Here is a 21,359-nt window from a genome sequence, read left to right as displayed (position 1 = left end):
TCGTATTCTAAAGTTGTGATCCCAAATTAAGCTTAGAATCGCCGAAAAACGCTTCTAAAGGCCAGAAATCGCATTCTAAAGTTGTGATCCCAAATTAAGCTTAGAATGGCCGAAAAACGCTTCTAAAGGCCAGAAATCGCATTTTAAAGTTGTGATCCCAAATTAAGCTTAGAATGGCCGAAAAACGCTTCTAAAGGCCAGAAATCGCATTCTAAAGTTGTGATCCCAAATTAAGCTTAGAATGGCCGAAAAACGCTTCTAAAGGCCAGAAATCGCATTTTAAAGTTGTGATCCCAAATTAAGCTTAGAATCGCCGAAAAACGCTTCTGAAGGCCAGAAATCGCATTTTAAAGTTGTGATCCCAAATTAAGCTCAGAATCGCCGAAAAACGCTTCTAAAGGCCAGAAATCGTATTCTAAAGTTGTGATCCCAAATTAAGCTTAGAATGGCCGAAAAACGCTTCTAAAGGCCAGAAATCGCATTTTAAAGTTGTGATCCCAAATTAAGCTCAGAATGGCCGAAAAACGTTTCTAAAGGCCAGAAATCGCATTTTAAAGTTGTGATCCCAAATTAAGCTCAGCATTTTAAAGTTGTGATCCCAAATTAAGCTTAGAATGGCCGAAAAACGCTTCTAAAGGCCAGAAATCGCATTCTAAAGTTGTGATCCCAAATTAAGCTTAGAATGGCCGAAAAACGCTTCTAAAGGCCAGAAATCGCATTTTAAAGTTGTGATCCCAAATTAAGCTTAGAATGGCCGAAAAACGCTTCTAAAGGCCAGAAATCGCATTTTAAAGTTGTGATCCCAAATTAAGCTCAGAATGGCCGAAAAACGCTTCTAAAGGCCAGAAATCGCATTTTAAAGTTGTGATCCCAAATTAAGCTCAGAATGGCCGAAAAACGTTTCTAAAGGCCAGAAATCGCATTTTAAAGTTGTGATCCCAAATTAAGCTCAGCATTTTAAAGTTGTGATCCCAAATTAAGCTCAGAATGGCCGAAAAACGCTTCTAAAGGCCAGAAATCGCATTCTAAAGTTGTGATCCCAAATTAAGCTTAGAATGGCCGAAAAACGCTTCTAAAGGCCAGAAATCGCATTTTAAAGTTGTGATCCCAAATTAAGCTTAGAATGGCCGAAAAACGCTTCTAAAGGCCAGAAATCGCATTCTAAAGTTGTGATCCCAAATTAAGCTCAGAATGGCCGAAAAACGCTTCTAAAGGCCAGAAATCGCATTTTAAAGTTGTGATCCCAAATTAAGCTTAGAATCGCCGAAAAACGCTTCTGAAGGCCAGAAATCGCATTTTAAAGTTGTGATCCCAAATTAAGCTCAGAATCGCCGAAAAACGCTTCTAAAGGCCAGAAATCGTATTCTAAAGTTGTGATCCCAAATTAAGCTTAGAATGGCCGAAAAACGCTTCTAAAGGCCAGAAATCGCATTTTAAAGTTGTGATCCCAAATTAAGCTCAGAATGGCCGAAAAACGTTTCTAAAGGCCAGAAATCGCATTTTAAAGTTGTGATCCCAAATTAAGCTCAGCATTTTAAAGTTGTGATCCCAAATTAAGCTTAGAATGGCCGAAAAACGCTTCTAAAGGCCAGAAATCGCATTCTAAAGTTGTGATCCCAAATTAAGCTTAGAATGGCCGAAAAACGCTTCTAAAGGCCAGAAATCGCATTTTAAAGTTGTGATCCCAAATTAAGCTTAGAATCGCCGAAAAACGCTTCTGAAGGCCAGAAATCGCATTTTAAAGTTGTGATCCCAAATTAAGCTTAGAATGGCCGAAAAACGCTTCTAAAGGCCAGAAATCGCATTTTAAAGTTGTGATCCCAAATTAAGCTCAGAATGGCCGAAAAACGCTTCTAAAGGCCAGAAATCGCATTTTAAAGTTGTGATCCCAAATTAAGCTCAGAATGGCCGAAAAACGTTTCTAAAGGCCAGAAATCGCATTTTAAAGTTGTGATCCCAAATTAAGCTCAGCATTTTAAAGTTGTGATCCCAAATTAAGCTCAGAATGGCCGAAAAACGCTTCTAAAGGCCAGAAATCGCATTCTAAAGTTGTGATCCCAAATTAAGCTTAGAATGGCCGAAAAACGCTTCTAAAGGCCAGAAATCGCATTTTAAAGTTGTGATCCCAAATTAAGCTTAGAATGGCCGAAAAACGCTTCTAAAGGCCAGAAATCGCATTCTAAAGTTGTGATCCCAAATTAAGCTCAGAATGGCCGAAAAACGCTTCTAAAGGCCAGAAATCGCATTTTAAAGTTGTGATCCCAAATTAAGCTTAGAATCGCCGAAAAACGCTTCTGAAGGCCAGAAATCGCATTTTAAAGTTGTGATCCCAAATTAAGCTCAGAATCGCCGAAAAACGCTTCTAAAGGCCAGAAATCGTATTCTAAAGTTGTGATCCCAAATTAAGCTTAGAATGGCCGAAAAACGCTTCTAAAGGCCAGAAATCGCATTTTAAAGTTGTGATCCCAAATTAAGCTCAGAATGGCCGAAAAACGTTTCTAAAGGCCAGAAATCGCATTTTAAAGTTGTGATCCCAAATTAAGCTCAGCATTTTAAAGTTGTGATCCCAAATTAAGCTTAGAATGGCCGAAAAACGCTTCTAAAGGCCAGAAATCGCATTTTAAAGTTGTGATCCCAAATTAAGCTTAGAATGGCCGAAAAACGCTTCTAAAGGCCAGAAATCGCATTCTAAAGTTGTGATCCCAAATTAAGCTTAGAATGGCCGAAAAACGCTTCTAAAGGCCAGAAATCGCATTTTAAAGTTGTGATCCCAAATTAAGCTCAGAATGGCCGAAAAACGTTTCTAAAGGCCAGAAATCGCATTTTAAAGTTGTGATCCCAAATTAAGCTCAGCATTTTAAAGTTGTGATCCCAAATTAAGCTTAGAATGGCCGAAAAACGCTTCTAAAGGCCAGAAATCGCATTCTAAAGTTGTGATCCCAAATTAAGCTTAGAATGGCCGAAAAACGCTTCTAAAGGCCAGAAATCGCATTTTAAAGTTGTGATCCCAAATTAAGCTTAGAATGGCCGAAAAACGCTTCTAAAGGCCAGAAATCGCATTTTAAAGTTGTGATCCCAAATTAAGCTCAGAATGGCCGAAAAACGCTTCTAAAGGCCAGAAATCGCATTTTAAAGTTGTGATCCCAAATTAAGCTCAGAATGGCCGAAAAACGTTTCTTAAGGCCAGAAATCGCATTTTAAAGTTGTGATCCCAAATTAAGCTCAGCATTTTAAAGTTGTGATCCCAAATTAAGCTTAGAATCGCCGAAAAACGCTTCTGAAGGCCAGAAATCGCATTTTAAAGTTGTGATCCCAAATTAAGCTCAGAATGGCCGAAAAACGCTTCTAAAGGCCAGAAATCGCATTCTAAAGTTGTGATCCCAAATTAAGCTTAGAATGGCCGAAAAACGCTTCTAAAGGCCAGAAATCGCATTTTAAAGTTGTGATCCCAAATTAAGCTCAGAATGGCCGAAAAACGTTTCTTAAGGCCAGAAATCGCATTTTAAAGTTGTGATCCCAAATTAAGCTCAGCATTTTAAAGTTGTGATCCCAAATTAAGCTTAGAATCGCCGAAAAACGCTTCTGAAGGCCAGAAATCGCATTTTAAAGTTGTGATCCCAAATTAAGCTCAGAATGGCCGAAAAACGCTTCTAAAGGCCAGAAATCGCATTCTAAAGTTGTGATCCCAAATTAAGCTTAGAATGGCCGAAAAACGCTTCTAAAGGCCAGAAATCGCATTTTAAAGTTGTGATCCCAAATTAAGCTTAGAATGGCCGAAAAACGCTTCTAAAGGCCAGAAATCGCATTCTAAAGTTGTGATCCCAAATTAAGCTTAGAATGGCCGAAAAACGTTTCTAAAGGCCAGAAATCGCATTTTAAAGTTGTGATCCCAAATTAAGCTCAGAATGGCCGAAAAACGTTTCTTAAGGCCAGAAATCGCATTTTAAAGTTGTGATCCCAAATTAAGCTCAGCATTTTAAAGTTGTGATCCCAAATTAAGCTTAGAATCGCCGAAAAACGCTTCTGAAGGCCAGAAATCGCATTTTAAAGTTGTGATCCCAAATTAAGCTCAGAATGGCCGAAAAACGCTTCTAAAGGCCAGAAATCGCATTCTAAAGTTGTGATCCCAAATTAAGCTTAGAATGGCCGAAAAACGCTTCTAAAGGCCAGAAATCGCATTTTAAAGTTGTGATCCCAAATTAAGCTTAGAATGGCCGAAAAACGCTTCTAAAGGCCAGAAATCGCATTCTAAAGTTGTGATCCCAAATTAAGCTTAGAATGGCCGAAAAACGCTTCTAAAGGCCAGAAATCGCATTTTAAAGTTGTGATCCCAAATTAAGCTCAGAATGGCCGAAAAACGTTTCTAAAGGCCAGAAATCGCATTTTAAAGTTGTGATCCCAAATTAAGCTCAGCATTTTAAAGTTGTGATCCCAAATTAAGCTCTGAATGGCCGAAAAACGCTTCTAAAGGCCAGAAATCGCATTTTAAAGTTGTGATCCCAAATTAAGCTCAGAATGGCCGAAAAACGCTTCTAAAGGCCAGAAATCGCATTCTAAAGTTGTGATCCCAAATTAAGCTTAGAATGGCCGAAAAACGCTTCTAAAGGCCAGAAATCGCATTTTAAAGTTGTGATCCCAAATTAAGCTCAGAATGGCCGAAAAACGTTTCTAAAGGCCAGAAATCGCATTTTAAAGTTGTGATCCCAAATTAAGCTCAGCATTTTAAAGTTGTGATCCCAAATTAAGCTCAGAATGGGCGAAAAACGCTTCTAAAGGCCAGAAATCGCATTCTAAAGTTGTGATCCCAAATCAAGCTTAGAATGGCCGAAAAACGCTTCTAAAGGCCAGAAATCGCATTTAAAAGTTGTGATCCCAAATTAAGCTTAGAATCGCCGAAAAACGCTTCTAAAGGCCAGAAATCGCATTTTAAAGTTGTGATCCCAAATTAAGCTCAGAATCGCCGAAAAACGCTTCTAAAGGCCAGAAATCGCATTTTAAAGTTGTGATCCCAAATTAAGCTCAGAATGGCCGAAAAACGCTTCTAAAGGCCAGAAATCGCATTTTAAAGTTGTGATCCCAAATTAAGCTTAGAATCGCCGAAAAACGCTTCTAAAGGCCAGAAATCGCATTCTAAAGTTGTGATCCCAAATTAAGCTTAGAATGGCCGAAAAACGCTTCTAAAGGCCAGAAATCGCATTTTAAAGTTGTGATCCCAAATTAAGCTTAGAATCGCCGAAAAACGCTTCTAAAGGCCAGAAATCGCATTTTAAAGTTGTGATCCCAAATTAAGCTTAGAATCGCCGAAAAACGCTTCTAAAGGCCAGAAATCGCATTCTAAAGTTGTGATCCCAAATTAAGCTTAGAATGGCCGAAAAACGCTTCTAAAGGCTAGAAATCGCATTCTAAAGTTGTGATCCCAAATTAAGCTTAGAATGGCCGAAAAACGCTTCTAAAGGCCAGAAATCGCATTTTAAAGTTGTGATCCCAAATTAAGCTTAGAATGGCCGAAAAACGCTTCTAAAGGCCAGAAATCGCATTTTAAAGTTGTGATCCCAAATTAAGCTTAGAATGGCCGAAAAACGCTTCTAAAGGCCAGAAATCGCATTTTAAAGTTGTGATCCCAAATTAAGCTCTGAATGGCCGAAAAACGCTTCTAAAGGCCAGAAATCGCATTTTAAAGTTGTGATCCCAAATTAAGCTCAGAATGGCCGAAAAACGTTTCTAAAGGCCAGAAATCGCATTTTAAAGTTGTGATCCCAAATTAAGCTCAGCATTTTAAAGTTGTGATCCCAAATTAAGCTCAGAATGGCCGAAAAACGCTTCTAAAGGCCAGAAATCGCATTCTAAAGTTGTGATCCCAAATTAAGCTTAGAATGGCCGAAAAACGCTTCTAAAGGCCAGAAATCGCATTTTAAAGTTGTGATCCCAAATTAAGCTTAGAATCGCCGAAAAACGCTTCTAAAGGTCAGAAATCGCATTTTAAAGTTGTGATCCCAAATTAAGCTTAGAATCGCCGAAAAACGCTTCTGAAGGCCAGAAATCGCATTTTAAAGTTGTGATCCCAAATTAAGCTCAGAATGGCCGAAAAACGCTTCTAAAGGCCAGAAATCGTATTCTAAAGTTGTGATCCCAAATTAAGCTTAGAATGGCCGAAAAACGCTTCTAAAGGCTAGAAATCGCATTCTAAAGTTGTGATCCCAAATTAAGCTCAGAATCGCCGAAAAACGCTTCTAAAGGCCAGAAATCGCATTTTAAAGTTGTGATCCCAAATTAAGCTTAGAATCGCCGAAAAACGCTTCTGAAGGCCAGAAATCGCATTTTAAAGTTGTGATCCCAAATTAAGCTCAGAATGGCCGAAAAACGCTTCTAAAGGCCAGAAATCGTATTCTAAAGTTGTGATCCCAAATTAAGCTTAGAATCGCCGAAAAACGCTTCTAAAGGCCAGAAATCGCATTCTAAAGTTGTGATCCCAAATTAAGCTTAGAATGGCCGAAAAACGCTTCTAAAGGCCAGAAATCGCATTTTAAAGTTGTGATCCCAAATTAAGCTCAGAATGGCCGAAAAACGTTTCTAAAGGCCAGAAATCGCATTTTAAAGTTGTGATCCCAAATTAAGCTCAGCATTTTAAAGTTGTGATCCCAAATTAAGCTCAGAATGGCCGAAAAACGCTTCTAAAGGCCAGAAATCGCATTCTAAAGTTGTGATCCCAAATTAAGCTTAGAATGGCCGAAAAACGCTTCTAAAGGCCAGAAATCGCATTTTAAAGTTGTGATCCCAAATTAAGCTCAGAATGGCCGAAAAACGCTTCTAAAGGCCAGAAATCGTATTCTAAAGTTGTGATCCCAAATTAAGCTTAGAATCGCCGAAAAACGCTTCTAAAGGCCAGAAATCGCATTTTAAAGTTGTGATCCCAAATTAAGCTCAGAATGCCCGAAAAACGCTTCTAAAGGCCAGAAATCGCATTCTAAAGTTGTGATCCCAAATTAAGCTCAGAATCGCCGAAAAACGCTTCTAAAGGCTAGAAATCGCATTTTAAAGTTGTGATCCCAAATATGGCTCAAAATGGCCGAAAAACGCTTCTAAAGGCCAGAAATTGCATTTTAAAGTTGTGATCCCAAATTAAGCTCAGAATGGCCGAAAAACGCTTCTAAAGGCCAGAAATCGTATTCTAAAGTTGTGATCCCAAATTAAGCTTAGAATCGCCGAAAAACGCTTCTAAAGGCCAGAAATCGCATTTTAAAGTTGTGATCCCAAATTAAGCTTAGAATCGCCGAAAAACGCTTCTAAAGGCCAGAAATCGCATTTTAAAGTTGTGATCCCAAATTAAGCTCAGAATCGCCGAAAAACGCTTCTAAAGGCTAGAAATCGCATTTTAAAGTTGTGATCCCAAATATGGCTCAAAATGGCCGAAAAACGCTTCTAAAGGCCAGAAATCGCATTCTAAAGTTGTGATCCCAAATTAAGCTTAGAATGGCCGAAAAACGCTTCTAAAGGCCAGAAATCGCATTTTAAAGTTGTGATCCCAAATTAAGCTCAGAATCGCCGAAAAACGCTTCTAAAGGCCAGAAATCGCATTTTAAAGTTGTGATCCCAAATTAAGCTCTGAATGGCCGAAAAACGCTTCTAAAGGCCAGAAATCGCATTTTAAAGTTGTGATCCCAAATTAAGCTCAGAATCGCCGAAAAACGCTTCTAAAGGCTAGAAATCGCATTTTAAAGTTGTGATCCCAAATATGGCTCAAAATGGCCGAAAAACGCTTCTAAAGGCCAGAAATTGCATTTTAAAGTTGTGATCCCAAATTAAGCTTAGAATCGCCGAAAAACGCTTATAAAGGCCAGAAATCGCATTCTAAAGTTGTGATCCCAAATTAAGCTTAGAATCGCCGAAAAACGCTTCTAAAGGCCAGAAATCGCATTTTAAAGTTGTGATCCCAAAATCGCCGAAAAACGCTTCTAAAGGCCAGAAATCGCATTTTAAAGTTGTGATCCCAAATTAAGCTTAGAATCGCCGAAAAACGCTTATAAAGGCCAGAAATCGCATTCTAAAGTTGTGATCCCAAATTAAGCTTAGAATGGCCGAAAAACGCTTCTAAAGGCCAGAAATCGCATTCTAAAGTTGTGATCCCAAATTAAGCTTAGAATGGCCGAAAAACGCTTCTAAAGGCCAGAAATCGCATTTTAAAGTTGTGATCCCAAATTAAGCTTAGAATCGCCGAAAAACGCTTCTAAAGGCCAGAAATCGCATTTTAAAGTCGTGATCCCAAATTAAGCTCAGAATGGCCGAAAAATGTTTCTAAAGGCCAGAAATCGCATTTTAAAGTTGTGATCCCAAATTAAGCTCAGAATGCCCGAAAAACACTTCTAAAGGCCAGAAATCGCATTCTAAAGTTGTGATCCCAAATTAAGCTTAGAATCGCCGAAAAACGCTTCTAAAGGCCAGAAATCGCATTTTAAAGTTGTGATCCCAAATTAAGCTCAGCATTTTAAAGTTGTGATCCCAAATTAAGCTCAGAATGGCCGAAAAACGCTTCTAAAGGCCAGAAATCGTATTCTAAAGTTGTGATCCCAAATTAAGCTCAGAATCGCCGAAAAACGCTTCTAAAGGCTAGAAATCGCATTTTAAAGTTGTGATCCCAAATATGCTTCAAAATTGCCGAAAAACGCTTCTAAAGGCCAGAAATTGCATTTTAAAGTTGTGATCCCAAATTAAGCTCAGAATGGCCGAAAAAAGCTTCTAAAGGCCAGAAATCGCATTTTAAAGTTGTGATCCCAAATTAAGCTCAGAATCGCCGAAAAACGCTTCTAAAGGCCAGAAATCGCATTCTAAAGTTGTGATCCCAAATTAAGCTTAGAATGGCCGAAAAACGCTTCTAAAGGCCAGAAATCGCATTCTAAAGTTGTGATCCCAAATTAAGCTTAGAATGGCCGAAAAACGCTTCTAAAGGCCAGAAATCGCATTTTAAAGTTGTGATCCCAAATTAAGCTTAGAATCGCCGAAAAACGCTTCTAAAGGCCAGAAATCGCATTTTAAAGTTGTGATCCCAAATTAAGCTTAGAATCGCCGAAAAACGCTTCTAAAGGCCAGAAATCGCATTCTAAAGTTGTGATCCCAAATTAAGCTTAGAATGGCCGAAAAACGCTTCTAAAGGCCAGAAATCGCATTTTAAAGTTGTGATCCCAAATTAAGCTCTGAATGGCCGAAAAACGCTTCTAAAGGCCAGAAATCGCATTTTAAAGTTGTGATCCCAAATTAAGCTCAGAATGGCCGAAAAACGTTTCTAAAGGCCAGAAATCGCATTTTAAAGTTGTGATCCCAAATTAAGCTCAGAATGGCCGAAAAACGCTTCTAAAGGCCAGAAATCGTATTCTAAAGTTGTGATCCCAAATTAAGCTCAGAATCGCCGAAAAACGCTTCTAAAGGCCAGAAATCGCATTTTAAAGTTGTGATCCCAAATATGGCTCAAAATGGCCGAAAAACGCTTCTAAAGGCCAGAAATTGCATTTTAAAGTTGTGATCCCAAATTAAGCTCAGAATGGCCGAAAAAAGCTTCTAAAGGCCAGAAATCGCATTTTAAAGTTGTGATCCCAAATTAAGCTCAGAATCGCCGAAAAACGCTTCTAAAGGCTAGAAATCGCATTTTAAAGTTGTGACCCCAAATATGGCTCAAAATGGCCGAAAAACGCTTCTAAAGGCCAGAAATCGCATTTTAAAGTTGTGATCCCAAAATCGCCGAAAAACGCTTCTAAAGGCCAGAAATCGCATTTTAAAGTTGTGATCCCAAATTAAGCTTAGAATCGCCGAAAAACGCTTATAAAGGCCAGAAATCGCATTCTAAAGTTGTGATCCCAAATTAAGCTTAGAATGGCCGAAAAACGCTTCTAAAGGCCAGAAATCGCATTTTAAAGTTGTGATCCCAAATTAAGCTCAGAATCGCCGAAAAACGCTTCTAAAGGCCAGAAATCGCATTTTAAAGTTGTGATCCCAAATTAAGCTCTGAATGGCCGAAAAACGCTTCTAAAGGCCAGAAATCGCATTTTAAAGTTGTGATCCCAAATTAAGCTCAGAATCGCCGAAAAACGCTTCTAAAGGCTAGAAATCGCATTTTAAAGTTGTGATCCCAAATATGGCTCAAAATGGCCGAAAAACGCTTCTAAAGGCCAGAAATTGCATTTTAAAGTTGTGATCCCAAATTAAGCTTAGAATCGCCGAAAAACGCTTATAAAGGCCAGAAATAGCATTCTAAAGTTGTGATCCCAAATTAAGCTTAGAATCGCCGAAAAACGCTTCTAAAGGCCAGAAATCGCATTTTAAAGTTGTGATCCCAAAATCGCCGAAAAACGCTTCTAAAGGCCAGAAATCGCATTTTAAAGTTGTGATCCCAAATTAAGCTTAGAATCGCCGAAAAACGCTTATAAAGGCCAGAAATCGCATTCTAAAGTTGTGATCCCAAATTAAGCTTAGAATGGCCGAAAAACGCTTCTAAAGGCCAGAAATCGCATTCTAAAGTTGTGATCCCAAATTAAGCTTAGAATGGCCGAAAAACGCTTCTAAAGGCCAGAAATCGCATTTTAAAGTTGTGATCCCAAATTAAGCTTAGAATCGCCGAAAAACGCTTCTAAAGGCCAGAAATCGCATTTTAAAGTTGTGATCCCAAATTAAGCTCAGAATGGCCGAAAAATGTTTCTAAAGGCCAGAAATCGCATTTTAAAGTTGTGATCCCAAATTAAGCTCAGAATGCCCGAAAAACGCTTCTAAAGGCCAGAAATCGCATTCTAAAGTTGTGATCCCAAATTAAGCTTAGAATCGCCGAAAAACGCTTCTAAAGGCCAGAAATCGCATTTTAAAGTTGTGATCCCAAATTAAGCTCAGCATTTTAAAGTTGTGATCCCAAATTAAGCTCAGAATGGCCGAAAAACGCTTCTAAAGGCCAGAAATCGTATTCTAAAGTTGTGATCCCAAATTAAGCTCAGAATCGCCGAAAAACGCTTCTAAAGGCTAGAAATCGCATTTTAAAGTTGTGATCCCAAATATGGCTCAAAATGGCCGAAAAACGCTTCTAAAGGCCAGAAATTGCATTTTAAAGTTGTGATCCCAAATTAAGCTCAGAATGGCCGAAAAAAGCTTCTAAAGGCCAGAAATTGCATTTTAAAGTTGTGATCCCAAATTAAGCTCAGAATCGCCGAAAAACGCTTCTAAAGGCCAGAAATCGCATTCTAAAGTTGTGATCCCAAATTAAGCTTAGAATGGCCGAAAAACGCTTCTAAAGGCCAGAAATCGCATTCTAAAGTTGTGATCCCAAATTAAGCTTAGAATGGCCGAAAAACGCTTCTAAAGGCCAGAAATCGCATTTTAAAGTTGTGATCCCAAATTAAGCTTAGAATCGCCGAAAAACGCTTCTAAAGGCCAGAAATCGCATTTTAAAGTTGTGATCCCAAATTAAGCTTAGAATCGCCGAAAAACGCTTCTAAAGGCCAGAAATCGCATTCTAAAGTTGTGATCCCAAATTAAGCTTAGAATGGCCGAAAAACGCTTCTAAAGGCCAGAAATCGCATTTTAAAGTTGTGATCCCAAATTAAGCTCTGAATGGCCGAAAAACGCTTCTAAAGGCCAGAAATCGCATTTTAAAGTTGTGATCCCAAATTAAGCTCAGAATGGCCGAAAAACGTTTCTAAAGGCCAGAAATCGCATTTTAAAGTTGTGATCCCAAATTAAGCTCAGCATTTTAAAGTTGTGATCCCAAATTAAGCTCAGAATCGCCGAAAAACGCTTCTAAAGGCCAGAAATCGCATTCTAAAGTTGTGATCCCAAATTAAGCTTAGAATGGCCGAAAAACGCTTCTAAAGGCCAGAAATCGCATTTTAAAGTTGTGATCCCAAATTAAGCTTAGAATCGCCGAAAAACGCTTCTAAAGGCCAGAAATCGCATTCTAAAGTTGTGATCCCAAATTAAGCTTAGAATGGCCGAAAAACGCTTCTAAAGGCCAGAAATCGCATTTTAAAGTTGTGATCCCAAATTAAGCTCTGAATGGCCGAAAAACGCTTCTAAAGGCCAGAAATCGCATTTTAAAGTTGTGATCCCAAATTAAGCTCAGAATGGCCGAAAAACGTTTCTAAAGGCCAGAAATCGCATTTTAAAGTTGTGATCCCAAATTAAGCTCAGCATTTTAAAGTTGTGATCCCAAATTAAGCTCAGAATCGCCGAAAAACGCTTCTAAAGGCCAGAAATCGCATTCTAAAGTTGTGATCCCAAATTAAGCTTAGAATGGCCGAAAAACGCTTCTAAAGGCCAGAAATTGCATTTTAAAGTTGTGATCCCAAATTAAGCTTAGAATCGCCGAAAAACGCTTCTAAAGGCCAGAAATCGCATTCTAAAGTTGTGATCCCAAATTAAGCTCAGAATGGCCGAAAAACGCTTCTAAAGGCCAGAAATCGCATTTTAAAGTTGTGATCCCAAATTAAGCTCAGAATCGCCGAAAAACGTTTCTAAAGGCCAGAAATCGCATTTTAAAGTTGTGATCCCAAATTAAGCTCAGCATTTTAAAGTTGTGATCCCAAATTAAGCTCAGAATCGCCGAAAAACGCTTCTAAAGGCCAGAAATCGCATTTTAAAGTTGTGATCCCAAATATGGCTCAAAATGGCCGAAAAACGCTTCTAAAGGCCAGAAATTGCATTTTAAAGTTGTGATCCCAAATTAAGCTCAGAATGGCCGAAAAAAGCTTCTAAAGGCCAGAAATCGCATTTTAAAGTTGTGATCCCAAATTAAGCTCAGAATCGCCGAAAAACGCTTCTAAAGGCTAGAAATCGCATTTTAAAGTTGTGACCCCAAATATGGCTCAAAATGGCCGAAAAACGCTTCTAAAGGCCAGAAATTGCATTTTAAAGTTGTGATCCCAAATTAAGCTTAGAATCGCCGAAAAACGCTTATAAAGGCCAGAAATCGCATTCTAAAGTTGTGATCCCAAATTAAGCTTAGAATGGCCGAAAAACGCTTCTAAAGGCCAGAAATCGCATTTTAAAGTTGTGATCCCAAATTAAGCTCAGAATCGCCGAAAAACGCTTCTAAAGGCCAGAAATCGCATTTTAAAGTTGTGATCCCAAATTAAGCTCTGAATGGCCGAAAAACGCTTCTAAAGGCCAGAAATCGCATTTTAAAGTTGTGATCCCAAATTAAGCTCAGAATCGCCGAAAAACGCTTCTAAAGGCTAGAAATCGCATTTTAAAGTTGTGATCCCAAATATGGCTCAAAATGGCCGAAAAACGCTTCTAAAGGCCAGAAATTGCATTTTAAAGTTGTGATCCCAAATTAAGCTTAGAATCGCCGAAAAACGCTTATAAAGGCCAGAAATCGCATTCTAAAGTTGTGATCCCAAATTAAGCTTAGAATCGCCAAAAAAACGCTTCTAAAGGCCAGAAATCGCATTTTAAAGTTGTGATCCCAAAATCGCCGAAAAACGCTTCTAAAGGCCAGAAATCGCATTTTAAAGTTGTGATCCCAAATTAAGCTTAGAATCGCCGAAAAACGCTTCTAAAGGCCAGAAATCGCATTCTAAAGTTGTGATCCCAAATTAAGCTTAGAATGGCCGAAAAACGCTTCTAAAGGCCAGAAATCGCATTTTAAAGTTGTGATCCCAAATTAAGCTTAGAATGGCCGAAAAACGCTTCTAAAGGCCAGAAATCGCATTTTAAAGTTGTGATCCCAAATTAAGCTCAGAATGGCCGAAAAACGTTTCTAAAGGCCAGAAATCGCATTTTAAAGTTGTGATCCCAAATTAAGCTCAGCATTTTAAAGTTGTGATCCCAAATTAAGCTCAGAATCGCCGAAAAACGCTTCTAAAGGCCAGAAATCGCATTTTAAAGTTGTGATCCCAAATATGGCTCAAAATGGCCGAAAAACGCTTCTAAAGGCCAGAAATTGCATTTTAAAGTTGTGATCCCAAATTAAGCTCAGAATGGCCGAAAAAAGCTTCTAAAGGCCAGAAATCGCATTTTAAAGTTGTGATCCCAAATTAAGCTCAGAATCGCCGAAAAACGCTTCTAAAGGCTAGAAATCGCATTTTAAAGTTGTGACCCCAAATATGGCTCAAAATGGCCGAAAAACGCTTCTAAAGGCCAGAAATTGCATTTTAAAGTTGTGATCCCAAATTAAGCTTAGAATCGCCGAAAAACGCTTATAAAGGCCAGAAATCGCATTCTAAAGTTGTGATCCCAAATTAAGCTTAGAATGGCCGAAAAACGCTTCTAAAGGCCAGAAATCGCATTTTAAAGTTGTGATCCCAAATTAAGCTCAGAATCGCCGAAAAACGCTTCTAAAGGCCAGAAATCGCATTTTAAAGTTGTGATCCCAAATTAAGCTCTGAATGGCCGAAAAACGCTTCTAAAGGCCAGAAATCGCATTTTAAAGTTGTGATCCCAAATTAAGCTCAGAATCGCCGAAAAACGCTTCTAAAGGCTAGAAATCGCATTTTAAAGTTGTGATCCCAAATATGGCTCAAAATGGCCGAAAAACGCTTCTAAAGGCCAGAAATTGCATTTTAAAGTTGTGATCCCAAATTAAGCTTAGAATCGCCGAAAAACGCTTATAAAGGCCAGAAATCGCATTCTAAAGTTGTGATCCCAAATTAAGCTTAGAATCGCCAAAAAACGCTTCTAAAGGCCAGAAATCGCATTTTAAAGTTGTGATCCCAAAATCGCCGAAAAACGCTTCTAAAGGCCAGAAATCGCATTTTAAAGTTGTGATCCCAAATTAAGCTTAGAATCGCCGAAAAACGCTTCTAAAGGCCAGAAATCGCATTCTAAAGTTGTGATCCCAAATTAAGCTTAGAATGGCCGAAAAACGCTTCTAAAGGCCAGAAATCGCATTTTAAAGTTGTGATCCCAAATTAAGCTTAGAATCGCCGAAAAACGCTTCTAAAGGCCAGAAATCGCATTTTAAAGTTGTGATCCCAAATTAAGCTCAGAATGGCCGAAAAACGTTTCTAAAGGCCAGAAATCGCATTTTAAAGTTGTGATCCCAAATTAAGCTCAGAATGCCCGAAAAACGCTTCTAAAGGCCAGAAATCGCATTCTAAAGTTGTGATCCCAAATTAAGCTTAGAATCGCCGAAAAACGCTTCTAAAGGCCAGAAATCGCATTTTAAAGTTGTGATCCCAAATTAAGCTTAGAATCGCCGAAAAACGCTTATAAAGGCCAGAAATTGCATTTTAAAGTTGTGATCCCAAATTAAGCTCAGAATGGCCGAAAAACGCTTATAAAGGCCAGAAATCGCAATTTAAAGTTGTGATCCCAAATTAAGCTTAGAATCGCCGAAAAACGCTTCTAAAGGCCAGAAATCGCATTTTAAAGTTGTGATCCCAAATTAAGCTTAGAATCGCCGAAAAACGCTTCTAAAGGCCAGAAATCGCATTCTAAAGTTGTGATCCCAAATTAAGCTTAGAATGGCCGAAAAACGCTTCTAAAGGCCAGAAATCGCATTTTAAAGTTGTGATCCCAAATTAAGCTTAGAATCGCCGAAAAACGCTTCTAAAGGCCAGAAATCGCATTTTAAAGTTGTGATCCCAAATTAAGCTCAGAATGGCCGAAAAACGCTTCTAAAGGCCAGAAATCGCATTTTAAAGTTGTGATCCCAAATTAAGCTCAGAATGGCCGAAAAACGCTTCTTAAGGCCAGAAATCCCATTTTAAAGTTGTGATTAAGCTTATTAACATTTTCATCCTCTGGGATGATTCTTCCTTAAACTATAGCCCAAATGTACAACCCAAAATAACAATTCATTTATCAAATCAAATTTTTTCGACTTTTTTCGGACCTTGTCAAAAAAAAACTAAAAGGATCAATTACTCTACGATTAACTCAAAGGATCTGTTTTCTCTGGGATTAAAGCAAGGCTAGAATGTACTTATAAAATAGTAAATTTTAATCATTGATTTTCATTAAGATCATAATAATGTTGAGAGGGTGCGATGAATCCACTCACCACGACGATCCAAGAAAATGTCCCTAAACACGCAGCAGCTGCTTACTTAAACACAATCGTATCCAACATCGCACCCAGACACTGCACAATGTTGTTGGACATTAGTGTATCTACTTTTTCCTCCAGATGCCGCTTCGGGTCCTGCTTGCCCACATTTTTGATGGCCAGCTGCTCCGGCGTCATCTTTTCCTCGTCTTCCAAGGCCTTTAAAGTTCAGAGATAAAATATTGTTAACAAGTTATAATTTGTTGATGATAAAAAAATTACCTTATTGTAGTTCTTTGCCAACTCCAACATCTCGCTGATGGTGCTTTCATTTATACTGCAGTGTTCCTGGTAGTTGGCCAACGTGAGCCCATCCATCCAGGATTTTTTGTGAAGGTTGAGCAACATTTTCTGCTCCAGCTCGTTCTTCCGATAGTTGATGCTAATCGAGTAGTAGTGACGGTTCAGTCCGTGGATCAGAGCCTGAACGGACGGCTTCTGCAGGTGACCCAAGTTGGAGGTCGTTTGTCTGGGTTCCTGGCCCAGCACCAGCATGTTCGGGTTGATCAACCGAAAAGCGTCGATCACGACCTTACCCTTGACCGATTGGATCGGATCGACGACGACGGCCACGGCCCGTTCCGAGAGGGCTTCGAACGACTGTTGGGTGTTGATGTCTACACCGGAAAGCCAGCAACCGAAACCCGGATGGGAATGGTACCAACCGACGACCATTTCCGGGCGGCCCGTCTGTTTCAGCATGTCCAACATCTTAGCCTGGAACACCGGATCGACGGCTTCGACCGACACCCCCGTTCCGGTCTGTGGCATCGCGAAAACATCGATCACCTGAACCGTGTAGTCGTCGACGAATTCACCTGGAAATTGGATACGGGGATAATGTAAGTAGCAATTTAGATTTTTTCGTATTTCAAACGTCTGTAGTCTCAACAGTTTCGATTTTGATCAAATTATTTTCAATTTTTCGAATCTTCATAAGATTAAATGGGTTGCATAGTTTAAGGCGTTTATAGTACCTGTATTCCGCCTTTATGTATGCAATCCAAGCAGAGATACATATGATAGCCATTTGCCATCGATTTGCAAAAACTGTTAAGTCTTGAGATGTTTAGGTGTAAAGTATTGTACAACACTCATTTTTGAATTGTACTCTATTTAAATTAATTCTTTTTTATTGTTTTGTATTTTAGGTTTATAATTATCCATATAGGATTATTTCTTTTTAAATTTAAAATTAAAGTCAATGATTATTATTTTTAAAGCAAATTGAATAATTTCAGTGCAATGGCCATAATTTCAATTTCATTGAATTCCTTCCCTCTTTTACCTGATTTTTAACGTTTGTGATAGGTAAAACTTTAAGCACTTAAGCTGATTGATTAAAAAAAAAAGTTAGCAGGAAGGAAGTCTGAAATATCACATAAAACAATGAAACTTACCCAACATCAGCCCCATAACTTCCATCGGAACTCCTGCGCGACCGTGCTTTAACATCTTCAGTAGGGCCAGCGAAGAGATGTAAACCTGCTCTGCTGTGTCCACAACGGGCGCATCCGTCGGGGGAGGAGCCTGCGTTAATCCGGGCATAGCGCCACCAAGTCGAAGCAAACGATCCATTGTGCGCTACCTTTTTCTAAGCTTAAAAGACGAATATCAGATTTAGATTTAGTACATTCGAAAGCGAAATTGATTAACCTTATTCCTAATTACCTTCAACAACTATTAACCCGAATGTTTCGAATAAAAAGCAGCTCAAATTTACTCGAAAATGGAACACAGATTGCTGACCAAAACGACGAGAGAAGACGATGACTTTGGCGTTTTCTGATGCCGAAATGTGTTTGACAGTTCGACACTGACAGCATGCGACGGTATAAATTTGCAAGTCAGCTGTCACTGAAACATGCGTCCTGAAGTTGGCTGCGATGCTCGACGGTGTAATTAGGGATTCAGTAAACAATCCGACACATAGGTGTCGCTAAGTGAACGGTGTAACCAGGCTCTTAAACAGCGCACTACTCGATTAAAAATAAGGTCTAGAAAAAAGTTATATGGAATTAAAGTAGTTTCATTTCAAACAAAAGTAATTTTTTAAATATTTCTATGAACTTTCTTTTTGGTTAATAATTTTTCCTTTTGAAACAAAAACTTTTAGCTCAGACACATTTCTGCAGTTTAAAGTACCGAAAACCAGAGTGCGTTAAAAATTCAATTAACTTTCTGCTCGGGTCGCAATTTAAAAACCGATCCAAATGAAATCAACCAATCAGAACACAGAAACGTGTTTGTTTTTGATAATCACTCATCAACACTTCAAAAATCCCAAAAACGTAACAGTATCAGCAAGTTTTGCCACCTATCAACATCACAAGTTATCATCAGAACAAGTTCCAGACTGGCCAAACTCGGTTCCTCACCTATAGGATAAGTAGATTTTTATATTTAAAAGGTGCTCATAAAATCTATTAACAATGAAGGCTCGACTTGGCTACCTCCTTACTATCGGTGCCGTAATCATCGGATCGCTGATCAACATCAGTTCCGCCCAAATGCCCTCGGCCCGTCCCATTAGCAGTAAGGAAGTTAAATGTCTGGTGTGCAAGGCCACCATGAATGAGATGGAGATCGCCGTGGGAAAAGTTGACCCCAAGAAGAAGATGGAAATCGGAGACTACCGGTTAGATGCCACCGGGGATTCCAAAAACCGAAAAACCATCCAGCTTTCAAAATCGGAAATCTACCTCACCGAGCTGATGGAATCCGTTTGCGACCGAATGGATGACTATGCGAAGGCTCGCTACAAGAAAACCGGTCGGCCAACGGTGCTGAAAATGATGACCGAAACAGGCATGAATCCGGATATGTCCGAAGTGGATTTCGTCCAGGAGGGTGACCTGAACAAAAGCCTGAAGCACCTTTGCTTGGAAATTGTCGAGGACCAAGAAGAAGCCATCATAAAACTGTTCCAGCAAGACGAAGTCAAGGATACGGATGTGCGGCTCTGTTCCGAGGTGGCCAACATTTGCAACGAGCAGCCGATCGAAGAGGACTACGAATACGAGGGGGATGAGGAAGAACGAGACGAGCTGTGAGCAGCGACAATGTGACACTAAAAGACTGGAACCATTGGGTCAACCCGTTCAGTTTTCTTCCCCCAACATATCTAACCAGAACGCAACACGTGGAGTTGAAATACCAATCTTTACTGGGATAGGAATGCAAACATTTTTAGTTTGCATTAAGTAATAAACACGAGCATTTATTTGTTGATTTTTCGAAAAAGCTTATTAATTTTAAGAATTAAAAAAATAAATATTTAAAAAAACCGAAATGTATTGATTTTTTTCAAAGAAAATAAATAAATCTAATCAGGAGATTACAAATTTGGTTTATATGGTTTATATGAATTTTATGGATAATATTTTGTCAATGTTGCATTGAACAATTCTGATTCAAATCTCAATCTAATATCCTTGGAATTCTTAGCCTAAAGGACATGTAAAAAGACTTTGAAATTCACACCTGAATGAAAACGAATCTCGATTTGTTTAGAATTTGAACCGAAACATTCTTTGGACTTTGAATGTTTTTGCCCCTAAATGGATTCCCCAACGTTAACTATTTTTCAGCCTAGTCCACAACAACAACAGACAACAAAGTTCGTCTCATAACAAAAATCGCAAAACAAACCCTCAGGGATGAATGACTTGAAGAAGTTAAAATCCAACCAAATAAAATAAAAGCAACCCTTTTTCTCTGGTATTGCATATCATCCCGGCGCATAGATCGGTATCATTTACATGGATTTTATTTTTCTATTTAATAGACGATTCTGGCAAGATAAGATTTTAAACTTGCGAGAGACGTCAATTCAACAGCTTAACAATATATTGCAATGAAAAAACACATTTTTACATGGATTCTGGATAAAAAAAATGGGGGCTCGGATAACGCGGAGGCTCGGAAAACCCGATAACCGGAGCTCGGATGAACGTGGTTCTACCACAGAGAACAGACATCGAGCCCCGAACAAAAATGTGTTGAAAACGTGTGTGAGAATACCAACCTAAGTTTCAAACCAAATTCGTAAGTGGACTAACATCCATAAGATGTCGCTACCGGTAAACCTATTTTTTCATTTTTTCGACACGCTTAGAAATTAATCCTCATTGCTTATTAAAGGAAGGAGGCACGTGCAATATATGACATTAACACAAATTTTTGTGTAGTAAATTTTAAAAACATCATGATTTAAAAAAATGCAAATCATATTTCAATCAAACTTTAATCGCTGTCATATGTCCCATATTGTTCAATCAATATTGGCGCTGAATTGAAAGTTGAATTCCAAGTTTTCTGGAACAGAAAATGTGAACATAAATGTTATAATTGTAAATTTTGGGTCGATATTCCGGTTGATGTTACCTGAGCTCGATAGATGAGGACTTGTAACTGATGATTAATAATAATAACTTTATTAATTTCTACTGATTACTGAGTTACAAGTCCTCATGTATCGATCTCAGGCAACATCAACCGGAATATCGATCCATAATTTACAATTATAACGTTTATGTCCACAATTTCTGTTCTAGAAAACTCTGTACTGATAGTAAAATCCCAGCCCATTCTTTCAAACTTTGAATTCAACTTTCAATTCAATATGGGACATATGCTGTGGAATATATGACAGCGATTAAAGTGTGATTGAAATATGATTTGCATTTTTTTAAATCATGATGTTTTTATAATTCATATCACAAAAAAATGTGTTACTGTCATATATTGCACTGGCCTCCTTTGAGATAAGCGATGAGTATTAATTTCTAAAAAATGTCGAAAAAATGAAAAAAAAAATAGGTTTACTGGTAGCGACATCTTATGGATGTTAGTTCACTTACGCATTTGGTTTGCAACTTAGGTTGATTTTCTCACACACGTTTTGAGCTTCAGCCCGAACTCTGTTCTCTGTGGTTCTACTGTACATATTTCGTGCTCTCTGAGGTGGCACCGAGATATTTCAATTTAATTAAATACTGTTTTTGTCTTGGAGGTAATGTGAATTACATGACACAGATAAATTTTCTTTTAAAATATTCTTGTGTTGTAAATACTGGGCTGATTGCTTCCTGTTTGCATACTCAAAGGCGTTTATCGCGCTGGCTGTTTATAACGACTAAAAATGCATGCTTATTAAAACAAAATGTTAAAGTAATTTGATGTAAGCTGTATTCTTTTCATAATTTTTGCATAAGATGTGAAACAACTTCATAAAAAGGAAGAAACACGTTGGTTTTCTGATCAAATGTCTTTCAACAGAACAAAAGAGTACATTTGGTATAATTTCACAGAAGAAATAGGATGAACAGTAAAATCCCGC

At 38.5% G+C, this 21,359-nt stretch overlaps 2 protein-coding genes across 3 annotated transcripts; one reads left to right on the top strand and one right to left on the bottom strand.

Moving 5' to 3' along the window:
• Window positions 1-15,890: 15,890 nt before the first annotated feature.
• Window positions 15,891-17,848, bottom strand: LOC129745175 (26S proteasome non-ATPase regulatory subunit 14). Of its 2 annotated transcripts, none has more exons than XM_055738093.1 (4): window positions 17,690-17,848; window positions 17,419-17,617; window positions 16,241-16,836; window positions 15,891-16,177 (listed from the first exon to the last, which is right to left on the bottom strand). In XM_055738093.1, exons 2-4 carry the CDS (start codon window positions 17,594-17,596, stop codon window positions 16,016-16,018), a joined length of 936 nt encoding a protein of 311 aa, XP_055594068.1. In that variant the 5' UTR covers window positions 17,597-17,617; window positions 17,690-17,848; the 3' UTR covers window positions 15,891-16,015. The 2 variants fall into 2 exon arrangements, with proteins under 2 accessions (XP_055594068.1, XP_055594069.1); XM_055738094.1 differs by having other exon boundaries at window positions 17,419-17,612; window positions 17,690-17,835.
• A 387-nt stretch (window positions 17,849-18,235) lies between these two features.
• LOC129745174 (protein seele-like) lies at window positions 18,236-19,306 on the top strand. The gene has a single exon (XM_055738092.1). The coding sequence runs from the start codon at window positions 18,451-18,453 to the stop codon at window positions 19,069-19,071; it is 621 nt and encodes a 206-aa protein (XP_055594067.1). The 5' UTR covers window positions 18,236-18,450; the 3' UTR covers window positions 19,072-19,306.
• Window positions 19,307-21,359: the final 2,053 nt, after the last annotated feature.

The sequence above is a fragment of the Uranotaenia lowii genome, chromosome 2 (genome assembly GCF_029784155.1).
Source record: "Uranotaenia lowii strain MFRU-FL chromosome 2, ASM2978415v1, whole genome shotgun sequence".
NCBI classification, from domain to species: Eukaryota; Metazoa; Arthropoda; class Insecta; order Diptera; family Culicidae; genus Uranotaenia; species Uranotaenia lowii.
This window is presented reverse-complemented; position numbering and strand designations above follow the sequence as displayed.